The sequence below is a fragment of the Arvicola amphibius genome, chromosome 7, assembly GCF_903992535.2.
Source record: "Arvicola amphibius chromosome 7, mArvAmp1.2, whole genome shotgun sequence".
In the NCBI taxonomy this organism is placed as follows: Eukaryota; Metazoa; Chordata; class Mammalia; order Rodentia; family Cricetidae; genus Arvicola; species Arvicola amphibius.
The window spans coordinates 36297367-36323422 of record NC_052053.1 but is presented as its reverse complement, the minus strand read 5'-3'; the positions used below and the strand labels follow the sequence as shown (position 1 = coordinate 36323422).

General features: G+C 40.5%; 1 protein-coding gene across 1 annotated transcript in view; it reads left to right on the top strand.

Annotated features, from left to right (window-relative positions):
* Arhgap15 (Rho GTPase activating protein 15) overlaps window positions 1-26056 on the top strand; it is a 604020-nt gene that overhangs the window by 530942 nt on the left and 47022 nt on the right. Inside the window, exon 13 of the mRNA XM_038336693.1 lies at window positions 14585-14690. Coding sequence (XP_038192621.1) covers window positions 14585-14690 — 106 coding nt within the window. The remainder of the gene's footprint in view (window positions 1-14584; window positions 14691-26056) is intronic.

Genomic DNA, 26056 nt, shown 5'->3' with positions numbered 1-26056 from the left:
TTAAAATTTAAAAGTGCATACTATTTATCCTAATTAATATTTGGGTACAATTGTTACCAAGCTTTCTACTAAGTGTTTGAATGAGTTGTATGGTAGCTAAATGATTGAACAAACTCATGTTGAATTGCTTTCTTAGCAGATTTTAAAAAAGGAATTAATATATATTAACATTAACTTGAAGTCTACACAAAATATAGAGTCTATAAAAATGACTCCACCTTTTATCCTGGCTTAGAGATATTTCCTTCCGACCTGTTCATACTACATTTGTGTTTACTCCTAACATTCATAATTTTAAGGCAAGTGTGATATACAAAATTCCATTTAATACCTAGTATTACTTCATTTTTAAGCTTCATCACTTTAACTACCTTTCACCAAATTACTCCAAAACAATTATAGGAAAACATGACTACTAAGGACTACTTAGCAACAGACATCAACACAACTGCTGCCCTCTCTCCAGCACTGACTTTTACCAGCGGAAGAGAGAAGAGATGTAGTTTCTTTCTAGCACAATGTCTCTATAGACATTTGTGACTAAACTCCAGAATGGTCAGCATAGACCATTGTTTTGAAAGATTGCTGCCTGATTCCAGAGCCTTTACCTCAGTTGTGTAGGGGACACTGCCAGGTATTCCTGGTACCATGAGAAAACAGAAGCCAAAGATCAGCAATACAAAGAGTCTCCTGGCTTTGGGATCCAAGCCAAGATTTCCTGTGATGTGTCTGTTCTTGTGATGTAAATTCTGATCCTTGGTGAGCAGACGCTGGAAGCTTCAAGTTTACTTTCAAGGAAGATGTGCTATTATCAGTGTTCATAGACAAGAATGTCCTTCTATTGACTTAGCAAACAAATGACAATACTTCAGATGTAGATACTTTCCCCTGTAAACTCATCAAGTGTTGCTTTGGGTTTTTATGTTTTTGCTTTTCTTGGTGTTTCATTGTACTTGGTGGAAATGGGTCTTGGGGAAGCCTATGATTTTATTCATTTAGTCCTGTCTTCGGGTGAGCATCTGTAAGAAGATGTTTTACATTCAACAAAGTTTTACCAAAATATCTCCAAATAGTATATCAACTCAGTTTAATTGTGTTAGAACCTATCACCTTTAATATTGACGAAGGTTTTTTTTTTTTTCCTCATTCGTCATTTTCTTTCATTTCACTCCTGACCATTACACTTAGATTCCTGTTATTTTTTTTTTCAAATGTTACAGTTTTTCTAGAGCGATTGCGTACACAGAGATCAAAGAGAACCCAGCAGCTCTCCGATATCCAGCCTTCACTGCTGCTTATGTTTTCACATCCTCGGGAAGCTTCTCCAGCTTGTGGTCCAAATCACTGACCTAATTTTCTATAGTAAAAATGTGGCCTTTGATGGGATTTAATTTTTATTTTACCCTTGGTCCTCACTCAGCTTTTTTTTTCAGTATCTTTCCATCTTACCATATTCCCCTCTTAACATTTGTTGAGTTTTCAATACATAACTTTCAAAAAAATCCAATGGATGCTGAATTGCCTAATTATCTTGTCATTGGGAACATTCTAGAGTTCTCCAGGCACTCTCCTTCCATCTGAGCTACAGTTTTTCCTACATGTTTTATTATGTTTACTTTACGTTCATTCTTCTCGAAGGGCAAACATGGATTCAGCACCCTATGCACACTCGCTTTAACCTTCTGCTTCTATTCTAGTCTATGATGTTTGTCTCGGTGATTGGAGCAGTAGACCCGGACGGACAGTTCTTACTATTCTCTACTGGGATTGCTAGGCCCTGTTGTGGTCTGGCACTCTAAAAGGTGAATGGCTTGCTTAGTCTCCCCTCTCTCTTGCACAGTGTCCTGGTTATTTCATGGAAATCACCATCTCTGAATTTCCTCGGGTAAACCAAAAACCTATTGCATAGTTCAAAGGGAAGGCAAGGATAAGAGGAAGACAAGAAGGAAAAACTGGTGAGAAATACCATTACCAGAACAGTGCCTCACTCTTTGATTAGCTCAGTTGAAAAAGATTGGGGCAGCTTCTGGCCCAGGTGGTCCCAAGGCCGACACTTCTTACATGTCTTCCAGTAAGCTGTTCTTAAGTCATATTACTGTCCTGACTGTCAGTCTCTGTTTGACTTACTTTGAAAGGTGGAGTTTGTCTCTGAGCACCTTTAGGGGCAAGTCCCAAGAGGAGGTTTAGGTGTTGCCAGCCAGATGCCATTTCAAACCAAAAGTCACATTTTGCATCAGTTCCTCATAGAGGGCATCACACCGAAAGTTCACATTCAAATTCGTCCTCCGCTGCGGTTACTCCACACTGTGTCTTTATGAAGAAGTGGTGACCCACCCAAGAGCACTGTGTGTGCTTTAGTCGTGCCTTTGACCCTTTGAGCTTCCAGGAGGACACTTTGGATCGCAAAGCTTGAATCAGTTATTTAATCATAATGGCGGCTTTCAGACTATTATTTTTCCAGTTGGGAGACTTTTCTTTTTTCATTCATTTAAAACACACCTTAGTTCTTTATAGAAAGAAAGTGGGATTTACATCATAGAAAAAAAAAGTTCCTCTTGGCTTGGATCCCTGGAAAGGAGGAGTGTGAATGGCCTCAAGTCATACATTGCAGAGGAAATACCATCCAGATGCTTCAGTGAGCCTTTTCTTGGCAGACGAGTAAGAGCCATACTGGAAATTTTAACAAAAGAATCCTAAAGACCCTCCCTGTCGGAATGGGCACTAATTAAAAGGAGCAGTCACCTCTCCGCTGATCGAAAAGTAGCCATTTATGATCAGAGTCCACCACGCAGTTAACACTTTGAGTTCATCAGCAAATTGGAGTACAGCAAGAATTTCGGAAGTGAGATAGCAAGTGGACCACGCTCACCCAAGCTCCCGGGCCCCTCGTCTCTGAGATGGAGGAACACACAGGGTGGCCCTCGGCTCTAATGAACTGGACAGGTTTTGTTGTCGGTGAGGTGTTTGTCATTACATATTGCACATAATGTATGGCCCTGTTAGAAGGGAAAAATTGGAGTCAAAGTGGCTGGAAAGTTAGGTCTGCTCCGCGGCTCTGCGAGATTGTTGACATCTGCCGAGGTTGGAGCGCTCAGTAAGCGGGAAATGGGGTGTCACTCTGAGTGGTAGTTTACCATTATCCTGGCATCCTAATGAAGTGTCTGCAGTGCACAGAGCTTCTGGATGGCATCTTAACGCACGGCTAAGCAAAAGCACTTCTCTCCCTGTCACTGCCATCCATCTGCCTGCACCCTACTGTAGCCAATGGGATGGAACCATGCTACAATGTGCTATAAGCCATTTAGAGTTGTGCATTGCATAATCAGTCCCATCAAATATGTTAAAAATGGCTATTATTGGTGATTTTCCTCAAACTCTGGCACCTGGAGTTTGAAACATTAAAGTTAAACTTTCTGGAGTGCTTTTTTTTTTTTTTTTTTTTTCTATTAATTCCATCTCTCCGCTGTCTAATAGAAAGGGTTGCATCATCCTTTTGAGTCCTGGTAATGGATGGAAAGAGTTACATTGCATCCTCATTAAAAACTTCCTTGTACATCACACTTGGTGAATTCAATTTACAATATAAGGGAATGGCCATCTTTGAGATAACCATTTTTAAAGCAAGGACAACTCCAATTGCCATCGGCTTGTTTTCGTCTTAGAGCACAATCCTTAGTTGCAGTAAGTTTGGGGGTTTTTTAAGAGAATTCTTTAAAGACGTGGCACATTTCACCAAAATCATTTGCATCTTAAGCTACGACTGCCAACACCAGCTGACTTGGTTTGGTGCTTTAACACTACCTAGGATAACATTCGAGTGCACTGAAGAAGATGGCTGTACTAGGTACCTCGAAAGTGTGCTGTGGGGTGTGTGTGTGTGTGTGTGTGTGTGTGTGTGTGTGTGTGTGTGTGTGTTCCTCCAAAACTTCTTTATAGATAGGCTTTTCAAGCCAGGCTGCAAATCAGCTGGGCTCTTGTAAGTGGCAAGATAGCCACAAAGTTGAGGAGACACTTTTCTGTTAGAGACAGGGGCAGCCACAACCAGAATCTGTTAAAATAGGGGCAGCAAGTGGCCAGGGAAGGGAAGGGTTGTATAAACAAAAGGGCACAGCATAATTCGGTTGCATCAGGAATTTTTTCACAGACATTAAAACTATGGTAAACATAACAGCGGGAAGCGTGCACTGCCGCACAGTGGGAAGCTCACAGTCTGCGGAGCGGTGCCTGGCTCAGCCACTGCTAGAAGTCTCTGACTTTCATTAGCACTCAACAATTCACCCAGCTCCCCAGAAAGGGGGGAGATTCCAAGCAGCAAAGCTCCTCACTAATTATTGTAAATGCTCCCAGGATGCGGGGCGGGGGGGGGGGGGTGGGGGGGGCTACGATGGCAAGATGGTGGCAAATTCAAACAAAAGCACCATCCTGAAATATAAAAGAAGGAAGGCCAGAGTGTTGGTTGCTTGCTCGTTTGTTGGGAATCACTCACTCTTTCATTCGGTTGCAAAGCGATACGCTGGAGTATTAGGCCACCATTTTACAATGAAATTTTAGAAGATTGAACCAAATTGTGGGCAGCTGCTCATGAGCAACTGTAGTACATACAGGTTGGCTTCACAAATGATTGCCTCTCCCCGGCCTCAAATTCAGCAAGCATATCTCTCAACCCGTCTCTGAAACAGAAACAGATCACTGTTTGATTCCAGGACCAAGGACCAGTGTGGCAACGCAGGCAAAGTGTTGCCTGTTCCTACAAAATGATGCCCTCCAGTTAAGTTGCTGTTGTTTTAGGCTTTGATAATGAAGATTGGGCTTCTTCAATGGGACAGGGCTCTACTTTTGATGACGATAAGCATTTAGAGTAACTAATAAATTAAAATAATAAAATAAAAATGACAGGTTGTTTTTTTTTAGTGGGGATGATATGTTTATTTTTGCTCGATCCAAACCTAGAATCCGGGTAGTTCATTTGTGCTCGGCAGCTGCTGCGCGATGCGGCACACCAGCTTCCCTTCATGTGTGAATGTTTCTCCAGAACTCATTTGCAAAAGAGCCATAGCAATATTAAACACCACATCCAAACCACTCTTAAACACACAAAGAAATGGGAAAACACATCAGAACTAGACCATTGAGAAAATCCTCCTTTCAAATTTACTGCCTGCCTCACGTGCTAGTATAAAATACCCCACTAAGTCCCGTTTGTGATCCATTTGAAACAATCTTGATTTGCTTAAACTGTCACATTCTTCTCGCACATTTCTTCCTAAATGTAAAATGGCAACGGAGTCTCCTCCCTCTTCATTATGGAAGTGCAGAATTTCTGGGCTTGTTTATTCCTAATGGAACACTTGAGAAAGAAGAAAAATATATAAATATCTCTTTCAGAAGATTAGTTGCCTCAATCTTTTTAAAAGAGAGGGTTTGTTTGTTTCTCCCCATGGTAAACAACTTTGGGCTGTGCGCTGGAGTTTTCCATTGTTAGATTAATGCACAGCACTTCGCTGAGTTAGTTCTGTGGCTCTGAAACACCAGACCTTCCATGTCTAATTTCCTCCACATTCGGTGTCCGTGCATTTCATTAGGACGTTGGTAGATCGAGACGAAATCTAAGCAGCTCCGTGAACCAAGTGTTTAGAAGAATCAACTCCGCTCTAGCCAGAGTCGTTCAAAGTTCCAATCAAACAAAACAAAACTCTCTGACTCCTGTTCTTCAAGCAAAGTATTTGGGGGCAAACAAGGTCATAAGTCCTTTCTTTTAAGGCAAGCATATGAAATTTTGTCTGACCTGCTGGTAAGCATTCTTTGGTAAGAGCCAAAGCATAGGATGCTCTGGCCAGCCGGGCTAAGGGAAGGATCCTTTCAAATAAGCAGTTGAGCACCTGCCGGTCACTGCATACCTCATGCACCTGTGCAGTCCTTATACAGAAGGCTCCAGAAATCCCTCTGATTATAAACTGTGTCTCGACGTATTGTTACCATACAAATGCCGCCATCAAAAAATGTGTTTAAAATTCTAATAAAAAAAAAGAGGAGGTCCTGTTTTTGAGAAACTATAAAGAGAGAGAGGAGGGTTGGAAAGAAAAACCAAGCTGTGGCAAAAAACCGTAGGCTCAGCAGCTTTCTGGGTGAAATGGTGGGATGTGACTATGTGATTTATAATGAGTAAAGGTATCTACAACATACAATTTTCTACCTAGCTGCAAATAATAATTCATAGTGATGTCCCTTCCAGATAAAAGACCTTTGCTATGTAGGAACCCATGTGGTAAAATGATCATGATAAATGTCAGACCAGCGCAGGTAACGGCTTTACAAACCATTAAGATTAGCTGGCTCTTTCTTCCGATGATAACAGTAACCACGCTGTGACCGTACGTGGTAATAATATCTCAGTCCTGATAAATGCTGGGGCAGGCAGAGGTGTTTATCATTTCCAGCTCAGAAATGCTGACTAAAGTTGCCACGTGTTGCCTGTTTTCCCTCTTTTTCGATTGTTCAATTTGGAGGGGAGGGGGAAGCTGAATCATAAATGATTTTATAACCCATTTCTTAAAGGATTTTGCTGTTTGTTTAATTCAGAGCTGCCCCCTGGCTCTCAGTATTACTGTGAGTCCAGGTCAAATAAACTGACAAGGAAGCTACTGTCCCAAGAATTTTCTCATCTTCAGAGGTCTTTTGTTTAGCACAAGTGTTCTAGATAAAATTTAATATGTCTTGCCTAAAAAGCATCTTTAAACTCCAAATAGACGAGAGTTTCTAGGATTGTGTTTTCTTTCCCAGATAGAGTCTATTAATTTCATGTGAGACTTTAAATCCCTGTAAGTTTATTCTGTCTACCGATGGAAATAACCAGAATGAAAGAAACTTGTATGAAAAACTCAAACCTAGAAGAGTTGGATTTCTACTCTCACAAAAATGTACAAAGAGAACAATTAATATAAACAGCCTCTTAAGAATTTGGAATGTTACTGGTTTACAATGAGAAAGAGTTCAAACAACTCACAATGCCAAGACGTTTTTCTAAAAAAAAAATTTATAAAACTAGATATACATAAACATAATTTTAAAAAATTATATAGACCTGAGTTTCAAAGCAATAAACTCGTGAGCTGTTTTGTTATCTTAGCAACAGCTTCTCCCCTAAGAATGAATTAGTGTCATTGGTAAGTTACAGAAATGTGCTTGGCCACCATGATCCTCCCAACATGACTTTGAAAGCAGCAAATCTCTAGCAGACTTCTGCTTTTCCTGGAAAAACCACTGATGGAGGGCCAGATGCCACCTTGTGCCCCAATTCGGATAGAGGCATCGCTGTGAAAACGAAGGGAGCAAGTTTAGGTTCAGCTTACTCAGTAAAGTACAAGGACCTGAGCTGGATGTTCATCACACAAGATGAAAAAACAAGCGTGGTGGTATCCATGTCAAACACCAGTTCTAGAGAGGAGGATGGCTAGAGGCACATATCCGGCCTTCACTAACCACTCAGGTTAGTCTGAGTGGCAAGCTCCAGAGAGACCCTGTCTCAAAGAAGCCAACAGTACCCTAAGAATGATACCAGATGTTGTCCTCTGGCATTCAAACACATGTGTGTGTGCGCAAATTGACACAAGTCAATTTTAGGTTGATGAATTTTAAGAAATATAATCATCCTAAAATTGGTTATCCCCAAGTAATTATTCTCTTTAAAAGTTACTGAGAGTCTTAAATGTCAGTGTTCTCCAAACTTCCTTCCCACACAAAGTCAGTCCACCGGGAGTATCAGAATAACCAATACAATTCCAGGAAAGAAGAAAAGAGAGTATTCTTACTTACCATGAATGTATTTGAGGATACATAAAGTAGTTAATTGTGATAATCATGAAGACCTTCCAAAATGGATTTAAATAGAATTTAATCTCATTGATTTGTGAAATTCTAAATTATTTTGAATTTTTTTTTTTTTTTTGCCAGGCAAAATAACACCTCAGAAGCTTTTTTACCTCCACCATTGTCTTGGATAATTCCTTGAGTAAGAAGAATAATAAAATGTTCATCAACACCTGTATTTTTATATGCCTTATATTTAAACATTGGTTATGGCATATTGTATTTTGTTGGCTCTCTGGGTCAGAAATTGACAAAGACACAGACCAGATTTGTACTAGCCCTGGACTGTACGCTTGCCCTGCTAGGTATTACTTTATTCATTTGTATGTATGCATATGTTTAGCCCACTATAAATTATTTAAAAGGTAAATTTACTTAACAATTTCTGACTCTTGACTGCAGAGAGGAATAAAGGGCAGATAAGAGATTGATCTTATGATGCCCATTAGCAAGGCTTTTAATTGCATGATGATTTTCACTTTTGTGATATCTGTGGTCCCTGAAGCACCCTATAAACCAAGAAATGTTGTATTTTTATATTTAAGTAAGAGGAAGGTGTGTTTTCAACATCTGCATCTACCTGGCCAGTTTGACTGGAGATGGCACTAAATGACTACCTCCTTCTGCATGAGGACCAGAAATGGCTTCTAGATATAGTAATGAAGCAGCCAGTGAGCAGCTTTGGGACTTAAGGAATCAATGGGCCTACGACAATGCCCTGGCTAGAGTGTTCTGGGTCTTAACATTGATGGATAGCAGAGAGTTCTCATTGTTTAAATTCTTTTATTAAAAACTAGCTTATTTCAGAAATGGGCAAAACCCTGATATTTTCCAAGTGAAACAGTAGCTACAAGGAGATCTACGTGATTTGTGGAAATCAGTTGGCCAGGTCTAGTTATCAGGAATGCCCGCTAAAGAAGGGAACAGTCCTACTTACGTCACATGTATTCAGTTCCAGTTAAACTGCTTAACACAACTTATCAGTACTTCAAACTAAATTTGCCAGGTGTCTGAAGATGTCAAGAATGTGCCTTCCTTTTAATTAACTTGCTTTTCTGGATTCTAGAGGGGTCTATAAGGAGTGTAGAATCTCACAAAAGTGAGAGTTGTCAACCACAGATCAATTTCCAAGCCGTGGTAATGGCTTGGTGCTTTACTGCAGTGCTGCTCCTGCTTCCATGAACTCTACTTATGAATTTAACCAAATAAATTTTGATAGCGGGCTTGTTTTCTGATTATAGATCTATCATATTCTGTGACTTGTTTCTGTTTTTAAGAAAGTACTAAAGGATAGCATATAAGAAAAAATAAAAATAAATAAATAGTAAAATAGATGGCTTGGTATGATTTTAGACAGGATCTTGACTAATGAGATTCCTGTCTCAGAGCTGGTAACAATCGAAGAAAGTTTGTCCAAGTGAAGATTACTCAATGAGCACTTAACATATATGAATGTGTGGTAAAACATTTGATTCCATAGAAAATCTGAAACATATATATATATATATATATATATATATATATATATATATATATATTGCTGTGTTTTAAAGACTACGAATTTTCCAGGGTATAAGCAATTTGCCCAGCACTGTAAAACAGAGGAGAAATTCTCAGTCACTTTCGTCAGTCTGCGCAATGATAAACCACTTCTCTTATTTACAACATAAGTTTGAAGTAGTTAAGGTTTAAACCTCCTCCTTAAGCGTCTGCTAAAGTGAATGTATGTTGCTTTAAAATATTGAACAAGCAATTGTTATAGTTTGGTTAATTTCTCATCTTCATCTAAAATTTGTCATTGAAAATGTTTTATAAAGAATTTGTTTCACCAATAGGATAGCCTGAAACTAAGGGGATATAAGCTAATGATATTTATTGCGGTAAACGACAGCCTCTCGCCACATTCTAAAATGACCACAACACAAAAAGCCTAACTCAACCGAAGCTAGAGAATTGCCATACTCTAAACACAGCCCGACATACGATGCTTTCATACAAGACATGTTAATGTTCCAGAATACACTTCAGAAGAACAGCTGTACACAGTGACCTCTTTAGCACACAGGGTTATAACTATCTTTTAAGAATTATAGACAGTCGGATAAATAAGGCTTGTGTGAATTATGTGCTGGCAGAATCAAGACTTTTCATTCCCTGGACCTATATAATATAACAGAATCTATTTCAAAATGTGATTTAATATGCATCTATAAATAAGTTCAGAAAAATAAGACCATGGCTGATAAGGCCAGAAAGTGACTGGAGGTTATCCATCCCAAGGTTCTTTACTGGGCCAAACTCTTTCCACCATCGTATAACTTTATCTTATCTCTTTTCTATAAAGCATTTGATTGTAAATGTGTTTCAGTAGTAACCTTTCGTGCAGATAAATGCAAATGTTACTTTCATAAATCGTTTTCTATTAAAAAAAAAACTGACCTAAGAACCATTAATAAGGTGAACATAAAGCCACATTCTTACCATAACATTGAAGTCTATTTCACATCATGAAAGATGTGACTTCTCCAAGGAGCATAGCAATGTATCTGAGAAAGCTGATGTACTGCTCTAGTTTGTTGGAGTTTAAGAAGACGGGGCTAGCAAGTCCAGAGCTGACAGAAAATTATTTAGAATCCCTGTTGGATGGCACAAATGAATGCAGAAATGTCTTGTGTGCGGTTGAAGGTTCCCAGTTTATGGAGACTGGAAGCACAAGCTGGAGGCGAGGGACTAAATAAAGATAACTGGAAACATAGAGTGCATCTAAAAATCAGGGGCGCTGGAACAAAAGTAGAATTAAGTGCAGAAAAGGAGAAAACACAGCTATTTCCAAAAAAAGAGTTTCTGATTCTTAACATACAGTTTTGCTAAGAGGTCTTCAAGTCTCCATAAAGAAAATGTTCCTTTACTTTCTACAATCTTAACATTAAATAGGGAGAGTCAAACAACACCATAGTCTCAGATTTTGAGTACTTCACACATAAGAGAAACTACATGCTAAGAGAGAAATAGCAGAAAATCCTGTCATTTGTGTGTTCATGAAGACTGTTGACATGGTCTTAGTAAGCTGCGTATGAGTCGTAGTTCATAGGAACCACTCCTGGCTTAGGGAAAGTGATCCCAGAGCCTAGCACGAGACACCATAAATCCAACTGAAAAAGTGTTATTTTAATTTTAATGCTTCCATTGTGTTTTTAGATGCTTTCCACTGAAGCATGTTTATATTATTTACATGCCATGAAAGGGTTATGTGGTGTTGATTTAAATGGGAAAACGTTGCTTTCTTATAGTTCTCCAAAAAGATTTTGTTCAGACTCCGTTGTCAGGAAAAGGAGTTGCTCCTTGTTCGTATTTCTGTCTTCTTTAGTCCTTTGTGAGTGTTTCCCTTGGTATAACTTAGCCACAAATATCTACATAACTATTCAACAGTCTGATTCCTCAAAAGTAGAAAAAGAAGGAACATTTTATAAAATGCTTTTAATGTAAAATGTTTCTTATAGACAAAAACCACCATAGTTTATAAACTTTCCTACATAAACCACCCTCCAATTATATCAGTCTCTTAGGTCATTACCAAAGTATTTAGCATGTTACCTAATGCCTGGCTAGGAGAGCAGTTGCATGTGGACCAACAGACAAACAAGCTGAAGAATCAGAAGCTAGGAGTGGAGAGATGAGTCAGTGGTTAATAGTACTGCATAGGATCTGAGTTCACTTCCCAGCATCCTATTAGGCGACTAAGACAGCCTCCTGCTCTGGGGGGCGGGGGGGACCTGATGCCCTCTGCTGGACTCTACAAGTACCAGCATTCACTTGTGTACATAGCCTTCCCCAACACACACACACACACACACACACACACACACACACACACACACACAGTAACTACATTTCAATGGTTACTGCAAGGAGGTAATTGCTATGTGCTATAAATGGGTGAACTGAACCTCAAAAGTGTTTTTCTTGGAAGATGAGCATTTATAGAGTACTTAGTTTCACTATTGTTTGTGCAAAGTATGTTGAATACCATAGCCTATTCCATAAAGCTCCTTTTTTGGATGCTAGTCAGAGAGCATAAGAAATGTGTACATGGCCACAAAGCTAATGTCCTAGTTAGGGTTACCACTGCTGTGATGACCAAAGAAGGCTGGGGAGGAAAGGGTTTAGTTGACTTCTGCTTCTACATCACGATTCACCATCAAAGGAAGTTAGAGCAGGAACTCAAACAGGGAGCTGCTGCAGAGGCGGCGGAGGGGAGCTGCTTATTGGCTTGATCCTCCTGTCCTGGCCAGCCTGCTTTCTTAAAGAACCTAGGATCACCAACTCAGGGATGGCATCACCAAAAAATGGGATGGGTACTCTGCATCAATCACTAATTAAGAAATGCCCTACAGGCTTGCCTACAGCACAGTCTTAATGAAGGCATTTTCTCAGTCGAGGGTCCCTTCTCTCTGATGACCTCCGCTTGCTCCAAGCTGACATAAAACTATCCAGTACAGCTATAAGAGGCTATTAAAGAATTTAAAGTCAGATCCATCCATCCTAACCCATGCTCATGGCTTTCATTCACTAATTCATTTCTTTCTCATTTAATCCATTACCTACCAGTTGAGAAGTCACTTTGCTTCAGAGAAAAATGCAGTTTGATGGGGGCAATTGAAAGGCATTTGTGCTACGGAAACGCTGTGTTGCACAGGTGACTATACAAGGTTAGCTACAAGGCATAGAGCATGCCTGGATAGTTTTTCCTCAGGGAACTAGACCAACTTCCCTGCCGTTTTTCTTGACTTCATTGCCTGGGATCTCATATTCACTAGGGGCTCTGTGAAGCACCTACAATTACATGACAGAGGGGCTACTCTACAAAGAGATGTGGTAACTGCTTTTTTATTCTCTTCCTTTTTCCTCTTTGTATCCAAGTCATATACTATTGGAAGTCTTAAGATTAAGAAGAATGGTAATTCTGAAAGCTTTGACTGTGGGAAGTGTTATTTATAGACCTTGGTGGTTTTAAGAGGGAAGAGTAGAGCTTTCAAGTAGGGTACCACTAGGAAGGCTGCCTTCACTCCACTTTAGCCAAATACTGTCTTCAGCTGGACATTCTCTTATAATGCTTTATAAAATGTTTCTTTGGCAACATCACATAAGAAAATGGCCAGCTTCTGAACTGACTCTTCCTTAGCCTACTGTATAAAATCCATGTATCTATTAGCAAGAGATTAAGTATTAGGGTGTTGGAAGGACATCTTTATAGTGACAATTTGCCTTGGTACCAGTGACCCATCGACAAAGGCTTTAGTACACGAGGGTTCATTTTTATATGTCAAAGAAACCCAGGTCTTGCTGCTCCACAGAGCCCTTCCTGCTAACACGTGTTCCATGTTCAGAGACTCAGTTCTCAAGTTCATCTCACAGTGAAGACTTCCGTCTGCGTTCTCAACTTTTCAGAACTCCCATATGACTTTGGCTCTGACTGGCCAGACTTGGTCATATGGCCACCCTAGCTACAGAGGATATTGGGAAAGGGACCGGTTGACCAGACAGACATGTTACCTTCCTTGTTCACCAAGGTATTATCATGCTAAGGAAGAAGAAATTGGATACTGTGTGATTGTCCATATCATGTACTACTTTCCCATACGTCATGAGTCCAGAAAAGAAGTCTCTGGAGTTCTGAGGATCATGTGCTGAATGTGAGAAAGAGTTTATGAGCCAGGGAGACACCCAGTTCAGTGGGAAGGAAGTGCTAAAGAAGAGTAGATATTTACACCTCTACCCTGGAAGGCCTTAGCTACAGCAACACTTTTACCAAGGAGCAAGATTCATTTTCCACGTGCCACCTCTCTCTGACAGGAGCAGCATGAGGGAAGCAATCAATGGGGTAGACACTTTTGAACAACTACTTCCTGACTTTTGAGAGATGTGTGATGCTCTTGTTTTATCAGCAAAAACAAAATATATGAGGTTAAAAAAAAACAAAGGTATTATTAAAAATATATTTTCTGCTCCTTCAAAAGTATCCCCCACAAAATCAAAACCACAGTGGAATATTTAGAATAATTGCAGCATATTTATAATTAAGTCACATTGTGTGTCCTTATGCCAACCTGTGGCTTCAGATGACATGAACTCGCTAGCTTCCAATCTTGAAGGTTGGACAACTGTCGTCAGCCTGACCAAACATAACTCTAGATATCGACAGGTCTGTTACCTCCCCAGGTTCTGCATCCTTGTCTTTTCCAGCAAAGGCAGCTTCTCCTGCATCAGACACCCCTTCTGTGTTCTCACTGCCCTATTGTCTTCTCTCTAGTTCTCATCCCCTTAACCGCCTGTGATATGGAGCTGAGAGGTCACATTCCAGAAAGGTCTCCCTGTGTCAATATCTAACAAGATCGCACCTTCAAAGACTCTCTTACCAAGGATTGGAGGCCATAAATGTCTTGGAAAGCATTATTCACCCCATGCCTTGCAAATAAAAATAGAAAAAAGTAATTCCATATCTAATCTCAACAGAAAAATTGTGGTATGAAAGTCACCCTGTTACTGTTTTGATGTGCTTATAGTCTAATTTATCATCAAATCAAGAATCTCACTACAAGAGAGTCGGGAGCTAATAATCAGAGTTGCTATGTCATAGCCCAAAAATCTCGTCAGAAACCCTTTCATATGTCAGTGGAATCTCTGTCTTTTCTAATGTTTGTTTTCAATTTTGTTTCAGAAAAACAAGACCGTAATGCAAGAATTGAAGCTATAAAGTCTCTGGTAAAAGATCTCCCTCCACCAAATCATGACACCATGAAAATCCTCTTTGGACATCTGACTAAGTAAGTTACGCACATTTTTGAGTACGTTGTATTATAGTTGTTACTGACACAGAGAACATTTGACCTTGTATCTCTAAGACAAAGGTTCCCCAATGTGTCCATCAGAGATCTCTACTCTACCTGACCTCAGTCTGACTGAGGAGCCTGAAAACATAATCACGATAGGAAGAGAAACCTGAAAAGGGAACTTCTAAAGGCTTCTATTTTCTTGTATTTTTTTAAAACATGAAAATGTTTGTTGACCGACTGTTAGAAACATTGCCAGGGCCCATGACGGTTCACATTGACTTTTGCTATCTAAAATCATGGGCAAAACATGAAACAATTCAGACAGACATTGGAATACAGCTCCACCATGTACCAAATCCAATGACCAAACTTACATGACTTACGTTCTCTGCATTCCACTTAGTCAAGGTGCTAGTCAGGTAGTCAAGTGAGAGAGGAGTGGTCTAGGAAAAGGGAGGCAAATAGAAAGATCCAGAGGCCCAAATGTTCTTGATACCCATGAAAAGCAGAAAGCAGACAGGAAAGGCCAGCACCAAGTGAGTAAGGAACGTAGACTTGAAAGCAGAAGTCTCACATTTCCATGTTAAATACGAGGAGCCACTGAAGAGGCTCAGCTGAGGGAGTACAAGGTTTCTCTGCCTGTCAAGCAGAGAATAGAGAACAGTTATGAAAGCAGGAATGCCACTAGCTAGGATCTCTAGTAGCCTAGTTCGAAGATAGAGGCGACTATCTAAGAAGAAGATCTTAGAGCCATGATTCTCAACCCATCGATCGCGACCCTTTAGAGGTCAAAAACCTTTTCATGGGGGTCGCCTAAGGCCATCAGAAAACACAGATATTTGCGTTATGATTCATAACAGTAGCAAAATTACAGTTATGATGTAGTAGCGAAAATAATTTTATGATTGGGGGCGGTCGCCACAACATGAGGATTAAAGGGTTGCAGCATTAGGAAGACTGAGAACCACTGCATTAGAGAGAAATTAGTCAAGAAATCTTACAAGTGAGTCAAGTTGGGTGTGCTGTTGTTTGTGGCATAGTGGTAGAAAGGAAAGAGAGACCATGGCTGCCCCTTAGGGTTTCTGCTCAGGCAAGCTGAGAAATGATAGTGCCCCATGTACCGATGGGCAAACCTGGTAGAGGAATGGGAAGAGCAGGCTTGAAAGCTCCTTTTGGGCCATGCTACATCAGAAATAACAGTTATTACCTTCTGTTGATATTCAGTAAGGCACAGTGTGATACACTTGGTGACGTCTGAGCTCTCTATATGCGTAGCGTCAGCACACTGCTCACCGAGCAGTGAACCAAAACTGCAGTTGTGCTTTGTGAGATTAAAGTTGCTTAATCACCTGAATAATGCCTGAAAACCATTCAACTCATTCATTCAATCATTTTTAATTGTGAACGCAATACATGAAACTGCACGCAAAATGTGTAAGCAGCAGTGACGAATATACATGAAAAAGTGACATTCGTCCTCCTTCCCCCAACCCCAGTCACTCGTAGCTTGCCTAGCAGAAGTAGCTAACATTCTTTCATGGATCCTCTTAGACCTCTTTCTAAGCACATGCAAACGTATGTGTGTATGTTGCTTCTGGTGCTATAGTAGAGCCCTGCACACATTATTCTTCAACTATTTATAACCCATGTGCTGTCCTCTACTTTGTTAAGCAGACTTGTCTTATATCTCTAAGGATAACACTCCAAGGTTTTACTATGTCATAGCTTGCTAAAGTAGTACTTGCCTTAGAGAACATATAAGAACCTAATGCATCGTCTTAGTTGTTCTCTCAAAGTTCTGAGCATCTTTCATAGATAGGATGCAGGATACATTAGGAAAAGATCTTGGCTCTTAAATGAATAGAAAAAGGAGACTTAGAGCCAAATCAGTGGTCTATACATTGTCTCAGGTATGGTCTCAGACATCTACAGCTAGATTAAATAATATACCATATCTTATAGCTATGTGAGTTAAATAAGAAGATGCGTAAAACGTCAGACACAAGACTAAGAATTCCTGATATGTTATTATTTTCTTCTCGATATTTTTATCTAGCATGGAAAGAGTGTTCAAGTTTCAGTTAAAAGCTAGAGTTTTTAGTAATTCTAGATGGACAAAGTCAAAAGACAAATCAAAATTACACTATTTAGTACTAAGATAAATTCAGTCTTAGTGTTCTTGAAAAATAGCCATTACTTAGTCTCAGATATTTCTCTTTTTGGACTGAAAGGAAAAATAGGAATAAGATGAATAGTAGAATTTAAAAAAAAAATAAAATAAAGAAACTAAGAATTGGCTATAAAACTTCCCTCCGAAACACACAGAATCAGTGTGCTGAGGCGTGCAGAGATGCAGTTCCTATAGAAGCATGCTTCTGATATCTAAATGGATTTTCTAACTTAGTTAGATCTTTTGTTTAGTTCAGTAAAGCTGGAAATAGATATTTTAAACTAAGATTTTGAGATCAGACTATTCTGCTACCTCAAAGCATTCACATCTTGAGATTTATCTTTATGGGGGAGGAAAAAGTGTTATTTATCATCCACCAACCTTTCTTGGGTGGTGTGGCCATATTCCATCCAGTACCAAGTTATAAACTGACTTTAATTATGCATAAATGTGTGTACACAATTATATCTTGCTAAGCATTTTTCTAAGTTTTTGATAAACAGCCAGTTGTGGTATGTCATCAAAGTCTGAGAAGACTAAATAGAAAGATTGTTTAACTTAAGTTTAAATATATTCGTGTTTGAAAGAATCATTAGGATGTTTTCTTTATTCTTGATGCATTTGGTAGTCCTTCAGCGAATATACCATCCATACTTGTGTGGAGTGTTTAATACAAAATATGTGTGTGTCTACTAAAGTTTGTTTAGTGAAGGGGAGGGATCATTATAATGTGCCAAAATTCCACTTGACCTCTATACTCTACAATCAACGGAGCAGAACTATGTTTTCAGAGCTGTGAATTAAACACTGCCCTCAAAGCAGAAAAGCTACCAACTGGGAAAACTTGCTACAGCACAGCTGGACTAGAGGGTGGAGGGAAATCTTCCCATAAAAGCCAGAACTTTTTTTTACAGGGTTGTGATTATACTAAGCATAATGTTATTTAATGACTGCATAGGTTCAGTAGTATCAGGGTCCAAAGTCCTCAGTCGTAGTTGAACTCAAGGTCAGATTCTATGCTCTGACTATCCTATTCTAGTTGAACTTAAGGTCAAATCCTATTCTCTCGCTGCTCTTGCAAAATAAAGGAAAGAATGTCTTTCTAAATCGTACCAGAAACAGTTTTCACGATTATTCAGCATTGCAATTTCAGGATTCTTTTCCCCATAGAGAACTACATATTTCTAGGATACAGAAATGAGAGAGATAAAAATGATGCAGATGCTTTATCTAAAGACCTTAAGTTTAGAGCCAGTTCCTACTGTCAGAGCCAGAGACCGAAAGTTCAGAATGAACGGTAATCAGAAAGCACTATCAGTCAGAAAATGCATTCGTGGCCACTTTCGTGAGTTGACATTATAGTGCTTGGACCAGGAAGGTCCTATGATACCTTCTGAATGACCATGTAAGAACCAAGTGCTCTCTCTGTAAAATATGTTATAGGTGACCAAAGATGAAGCCAACAGGGGCAAAAGTTGTAGGAAAATGGCCTGTTTCTTAGTGAGCAGCAGTTGGGGTGTGAGCCAATTAAAGGAAGGAAAGGAGAAGCAGAGAGTCACGAATGTATATGCGGCACACAGTTGCACCGTGATCCTCCTGTGGGAGAGTCAGCTCACAACGGCATGTCTGATGGCAGGAAGAGCAGGAAAGAGACTCTCAGAGACCTGTGATAGCGTAGTTAGACTTGAGTACCTGGAAGAATTTATCCAAATCTTAAGGGAACAAAGAAAATGAGCTTCGGAGTCGGGCAAAATAAAAATCTTTAGCCAGATTTACTTTGTGGCTTGCATTTAGGAAGTCAAAAATAATCTCCGAATTTTTTTTTTTGGGGGGGGGGAGGTGGGACAAAAGAACATTTAATTCTCACTTAGGTACACATTATTCAGGAAAGGTAAAAATCTTTCAGAAATGGGTATTTTTAACAAAAACTTCCAGTACTGGAGGATCCTCCCTAAGACCCTGGGTTCAATCTCCAGCCGAATAAATAAATAAGTAAGAAAGAAATAATAGAATTTAAGCATTTCTGAAAAAAATATCCTTACAAGAATATAATTGCTGCTAACTTTTAGATGCAAATAAGTTTTCTTGGGGGAGATTTGCACATTATAAACTAGACTAAAAGGAGAGTTTTAAAATCTTCCCTTTTGCATTGACTCTAAGAAAATTGCCCAGCTGTTCATAGAATTCCAAGGTGAAAGAAACAAACGTTTTCAGCGCACAGGCAGATCTCAGGGAAGCATGCCAGTTGAATGCCGTGTTAAAAGGAGCAACTGTGGAGCTGTGGCTACTTTGTGAGGGAGAGAACTGATATTTAAAGCTGTTGCGGTCTTTATGGATATTAAATAAAATATTCTGCAAAAGCACGTCTGAGGTAACTTAGATGATGATGACCTAGAAAGAGGAGCCTTGTGTGTAGAAACCAGAGTGAGGAAACATTGCGTCCACCGGTTCTTTACAATGGCACTGTGGGCATTTCTGATCCCCAGTGGAGGTTAGATACCGATAAACACATACTTCAAAACCAGGGACCTCCTTCTCGCTTTCGTCTGGTCCTCAGGAGCGTCGTGGGTGTGACTCACTTCTGCCCATCTGGTCTCCTGTGCTTTGGAACAGGATGTGTTTTTTCTGTGCTGTCTCCTGGCACTACACTCTCTTTCTGTACACTTTGGTCTTCCACCCAACCACAACACCTGATAGCCAAAGATTTGCAAGCTATGGGTAATTTTACTGGAAAAAGAGGAATGTGTACAAATTGTTATTCTCTCCCCCGTCTCTCTCCCTCTCCCTTTCTCTCTCCTTCCCCTTCTTCCATCCATCTATCCATCCATCCATCCCTCTATCCATCCCTTTCTCTGTGTCTTTTTCTTCTCTTCAGGGACAAGGGTAGCAAGTAGTTTGGAACAAGAAACATGGTGGCTTCTTTGCCTGTGTGTGAGAAATGTCCGCCATTTGGAAGAGCTAATGTACTTCCAATGAGCACGAAACTCCTCAGCTGGACTCTTGTGGGAGAAGCTGGTTTGAGCATTAAAACTAATTATTCAGATTGTGAGGTGAATCAACAGTTTTCAACTTCCCATAGGGGTTATTAAAATGTCATTAACTTAGGAGACATCTTGGCAAAGAATTTATAAGATCTGTGAACTGGGGACCAAGGTGCAATTACCCTTCCCATGTTGTACCCTGCTCCTAGAAGAAGGCTTTGAGAGATAAACAAGGCAGGAGTGAAATGATTCCTAGGGATCTTCAGACTTTGCTTCTCCATAAAGTGTAGAAAACAGTAAACTTACAATTGTTACTGCCCCTTCTATGGCTGTCTTCTGTTGTGGACCAAGCTTCACGCCCACAGGGATACTGGCCTCTGAGAAATAAAAGTTTTAGCCATATTCTTCTTCACCGTGATTCTTGGCCTTGTCCGAAAGAAAGGAAAGAACTGGGAATTTGGAACTTGGAATAGAAAAATGGTTACAGCCCCAATCTCAGCCCTTAGAAGCCTATACCATTGAGAAAAAGTTATCCTGAATGTTCCTTTTATTCCTGTTTGAAATATGTGAAATAAATTCTAACTTATTTGTTTGTCAATTGTAACACCTTATCTTCCAACTCCTTTATAAGTTTTCAATGAGTGTCGTTTAGCTTCTAGGGCCTACAGGAACTGGTGGATTGACAAGTTCTCAGGCTTAGACAAGATCTCTCCTGCTCCCCATACTTGTCAATAACAGTTTATTGAAACACACACTTGCTGTTTATATATTTCCTGGAAAAATTTTCATTCTACAATGCCAGGAATTAAATAATCGCAGTGAGTTGAACAAGATCCAATGCGCTTGTTCTTAATTTGTTACAGAAGAAAAAGTGTCTATCCACTGAATTCAAGGTCCAAGGCATGAAACACCAAGCAAGAGTAGAAATTTAGCTTAGAAACCTCAAAAGAACACCTTCAGAGCGTATGACACAGACTAGCTTTAAGTGGATCCATCCATTTGGTATGCACTGTACAAAAGCTAAAAATGATCAAGTTTCTTATATAAAATGAGATGATATTTGTACATACCAACGGTATCCTTCAAAACATGACTTTCAATCTCTCTGGATTATTCATAACACCTAATATAATGTAATAATAAGAAAATAATTGTTATTGCAACTGTTTAGGAAATAATGACAAGAAGGCTAGTAAAATGTAAAACCAGTTAAACAGTTTTAATCAACAGTTATTGATTCCTCTAACATAGAACTTGTGAGCACATATGGCAAACCGTACTGTGTACCAGGGCATGGAGGACCACAATGTGAGGGGAAAATGTCCTCCAGGATAAATAGACTTATGAATTGTAAATAGAAATAAAAAATGTAAACTCAGAATATTGTTAGATAAGATAAATTGTCAAGAAAGCCCTAGTATTATAAAGGAGTTTGAATTTCAGGTGTTTAAGGACTCCCGGTATGGAAATAAAGCAAAAGGCTTGCCTAGGAAGATCTAAGCAGAGGAGAAGTGAAACAGTCTGAGATACAAGGAGTTAGATGGCCAAAACAGGATAAAGTTAGGAGAACAGGGCAGGTCCGTTCCGAGAGCCCCGAGGAAGCACAGCCCATAGCACTTGCTCTCCAAGCGCATGAGTAGTGTGACGTTTCCAGGAGACTTCCCAGGCTTTGAACTAGCTGCAGGAAGGGCAATGCCTGTAACTCGTGCAGGTAAAAGAAGAAAGCGGATGCACAGGAGGGCCTGAAGTTAGGGCATCATGTGATCTGGTCACCATTTATAGTCCACTAGCAGAATGTAGTACAATAGAACCAATAGGTCTTTCGATAAGTTTGGAAAGCATCACTTTGAAGAAGGCAATGGCACCGGGCCATAAATAACCCCAAGGGGTGAGCTGACAGCAGCATTCTCAGAACTTCTCATGGAAACACTGCCGTAGAAGCTCTTGGAGATCGTCAAGCATACTACAGAAAATACGGCAGAAGCAGAGGTATTACATTTCGTGTGTAAGCCTACTAATTCCTTAAAAGAGGCCTAGAAAAGGCTCAGTGAGAAAAGTATGCACCAAAGCTTAAAATAAATACATAAATGAAACAGAAAGTTCTCATGATAACAGACCGTTGGGTAGATTTCTAGCCGTGAGCAGATACTGTTCTTATCTTCACCTCGCATGTCCAATAAGTAAACACAGCATTGAGCAAGCAGGAGGGAGATATCCTGTAACTCAGCCTCTTGAAAATGTTGGTGAAAATAGTAATTAAAAACAAAATTTGACCCCTTCTGCCATGAAAGGGTTGACCACAGGCTGAAGGAATGTAGCTCCCTGAGTTCCTGATGGCACTGTTTGCAAAGACTTGTAAATACAGTGTCCCCACAATTTTGTGTAATCAGTGGAATTCCCTGACCTCATTGAGGATGGCAATCAGCTGCAAAGCGGTGAGTGGATCCAGGTGAGATCTTAGGCCTGACATGGTAAAAATCTGACATAGTTCAGATGAGGACTAGGGAATACCCCCACTTTAAGTAACTCGTTCTTCTTAAATGCCTGGCCTCATCTGATATACCATCCTTGCCGTGATGAAGAACACCCTCTTCTGATGACAGAGGGGGAAATGCTAGCATTCCAGCATCAAATGTGAGAAGGGCTAGCAGGCTGCAGCCACGCTAGGACACTGTGACCCCCCCCCCCCCAGATGGGAGCAACTCTAATACTATATCATAAGGTCACCATTACTTGTTTTTTTTTTTTTAATTTAGTATTATCTGGAATTAGTACTAGGTCTTAGAACATGAGGATTTATTTTTACATCTTCCTTTGACTCCCTGCTGAGAGAATGTTTTTCTTTTTTCAGATCTTTTTTTCACACAGTACATTCTGATTATGGTTTCTCCCCTCTACTCCTTCCATGTCCTCCCTACCTCCCTTCCCCATCCAGATCCATGCCCCCTTTCTATCTTCATTAGAAAATAAATACGCATCTAAGGAATAATAATAAAATAAGGTAACACAAATCCAAAACAAATTTGAATATGAAAATGTAACCAGACAGGAAAAAGTCAAAGAAAAAGCACATGTTCACACACACAGGAATCCCATGAGAACACCAAACGAGAGGTCATAATACACACACAAAGGACCTATAAGGTGGGAGGGAAAAAAATCTCCCTGACTAAACATTATGAGACAATAATCTCCACAGATGCCTTCCAGTTCAAATGTGCCAATTGCTGGGCTGGGGGCCTGCCCTTAAGAGTGGTTTGTTTTCCCAGTGAGACTCCTTAGGAGAAAACTAATTTATCTTTTGCCAGTGGTTACCAATTGGAGATAGCTCCTGTGTTAGGGATGGGGGTCATGTGCCCATGTCTTTCTTCAGCTCTCGGACCACATCTGGTTTAGGCCCTGGGCATACTGCCTCAGGCTCTGTGAGTGCGTAGGTGTGCCACTCCCACTGTGGCCAGAAGGCCTTGTGTCCTTCGTGTCCTCCACCCCTTCTGGCTCTTACGTTCTTTCCACCTCCTCTTCCACAGAGTCCCCTGATCCTGGAGGCAAGGGATTTGATGGTGACAGGTCTTTTAGGACTGAATATTCCAAGGTCTCTCACTCGTGAGAGAATTTATCAATCCCAGCTCCTGTTATATCAATCCCAACTTCCCTATTGATCATGCTTTTCAATTCTGAAAGACTTCATACTGTCGTCAAATATTAAGTATCAGGTGAAGAAAGGAGAGAATAAAAGAGGAATAAAGGGAGAGAGAGAAGAGAGATTGGGTGGGGGAGAAAGAAAATAAGAATAAAAGCAAAACATGAATGAAAGAATGAAGACTCCTAATTGCAAAGCTTGCTCTCCCTTTTGTTGGATAAACAAATGGGGTTTGTCTATGCTGTGCATCAAAGACAGTAAACTTCAAAGTGGAGGGAGAAAAAAAATCACCCAGACCTCAAATCACCTGATTTCCAGTCTCCCAGCGCACACTGCGCTCTCCTGCCAACACCAATACTCAACCGTGTTTCCCGGGAAGAAGACCATGGCAGGGATACAGCCTGGAGAGGATACAGGCTGTCCTTCAGTCGGTTCCCCTAATTGCGACCATGTATCACCCCAGTCACTCAGATAAAGCCCCCCAAGGCACCATAAGAAATGAGAACCCCCTGATGGTCACGGGAGCCTCCGCAGAGCTGTGACAGTCTTGTTCTTCCTCCCTCCTTTCTTTCGCTGTGTTGCTTTCTGACTGCAAAGCAAGAGGGATGCTGCATCCTTCAACAACGGTGTCTTTGAAAGCAAGTGCCATGTCAAAATCCCCGGATGCCTCGGTGTGCATTTCTCACACTTATAAACAGCACTTTTTGGAAGGGCAGCGACGGGCTGCCACTTGCCACCACCTTTCTCCTCTGTAAATGGAAAGCGCTGAACCCAGATGCCCAACCACGGAAGACAGTCTTCCAGAAGCAGCATCTGGCTTCCTGGCAAGCCCTTCCAGGGAGCTGTTTAGGGAGTGTTGCCTTGTCTCTGGATCTGTCACGTGGATCTGACACCATGGCCTCCCTGGCTGGCAAGTCCAGACAGCTGCCAATTTCTTTCGGTTCACCTTTAATTCTGAGAAACTAGTTCATTCGCTTTCACTCTCACTGAATTTGTTTTTCTCCGTTTTGCCCACAACAATTCCAGGACAGCCCTAATACCTACTGCTTCCTGCCTGTCCCTGCCTCTTGAAGCTGGGTGAGATCCCCCCCCCCAGTCATTTAATCCCACGTAAAAATGGGTTAGCTTTAACATACTTCTTAGCCATTTCTTATCAGTGAAGCTCACTGTCAGCTGTGGGGTTGTTGCCTGAAAAGGGAAGCAAAACATTCCATCCAAGTAATTTATTATGGTCTGTACACAAGACATGAAAGTATTCTTGACATTTGTATATTATTTCATTAAATCATATTGGCTCCCACACATTCTTGGTCCACGTTACAGCAAGAACAAAAGACTACCCCAGGACTAGAAGATACAAAACAACATGACCACTCACAGAGGGCAGGGAGGCTTTACGAACGGCCCCCACTAAATTTTTAAAAAGCAGCTTCCTTTTCCTACCTATTAATATATATTTTTTAATTGTGACGGACTTGTGGGGTTTGTGGATAATTGTGAGGAACGCGGAGTCCAATGGTAGCCCACGCAACAGGAAGCCATGACAAGGTGCTGACAAGTCCGGCAGCAGTCCCCAGAATGCAGAGGAGAAAGCAGAAATTGGAGCTGCAGGGTGACACCCAGGAATAGTTAAAGATGGGGTAGCTGCAAATTCCATGTCGTGGGTTCTTTTTTTTTTCAATGCAAGAAAAAAAGTGAAGATTGTGTATGAGCTTTCAGATCTCAGCGCTAGGAAGTCTAGGCTGGAAACTGACTGCTGTATAGTGCTGGGCTGGAGGAAATCTCAGCCATAAATACGAGCTGGCCTGGGGCCTCTAGCAGGCTGGACCCACACTTGATTTTGAAGCACTTTACAACTAAAACCTCATGGGCTTAACCCAACGGAGAGCCTCTGGGGACAAAGGCTTGGGTCTGGCCACGTGGAAAATGGCTTTGAAATCTTGTGCAAGACAGTAAACTCTGACTTTAGACTGGACTTTGAGGATTGGGAGATTCTGCATTCTGTCCCTAGCTAATAGATGGGTAGGTAGGGAGATTGATCTATAGATAGATAGATAGATAGATAGATAGATAGATAGATAGATAGATAGATAGATAGAAGATAGATAGATAGATAGATAGATAGATAGATAGATAGAAGATAGATAGATAGATAGATAGATAGATAGATAGATAGAAGATAGATAGATAGATAGATAGATAGACAGACAGGTAGGTAGATAGAAAGATAAAATGGATTTTAAGACTATTTTCTCTTCAATTCATCAATGTCTGGGTCTATAATGCTCACACGAATTCCTGTTACTAACATATGCAAAGAAGATTCAAAAACATATAACACACAAGCTTTGTACAGAGATTCTCAAGTCTCACATCTAGTAATTTCATCTCCATTCTTAAATCCTGCCTACATTCTTGGTGATTGGGCTTTTTTCTCAGCATTCCTCCTTCTTCCCTAGTGCTGACCCTTCAGCCATCCAAGGACAAGCCTACTCTCTCTTCCTCCTGGTTAGGGCCAAGCCGTCCCCGCAGACATAGGCATTTGACTGGCAGTCCACATGTCTTG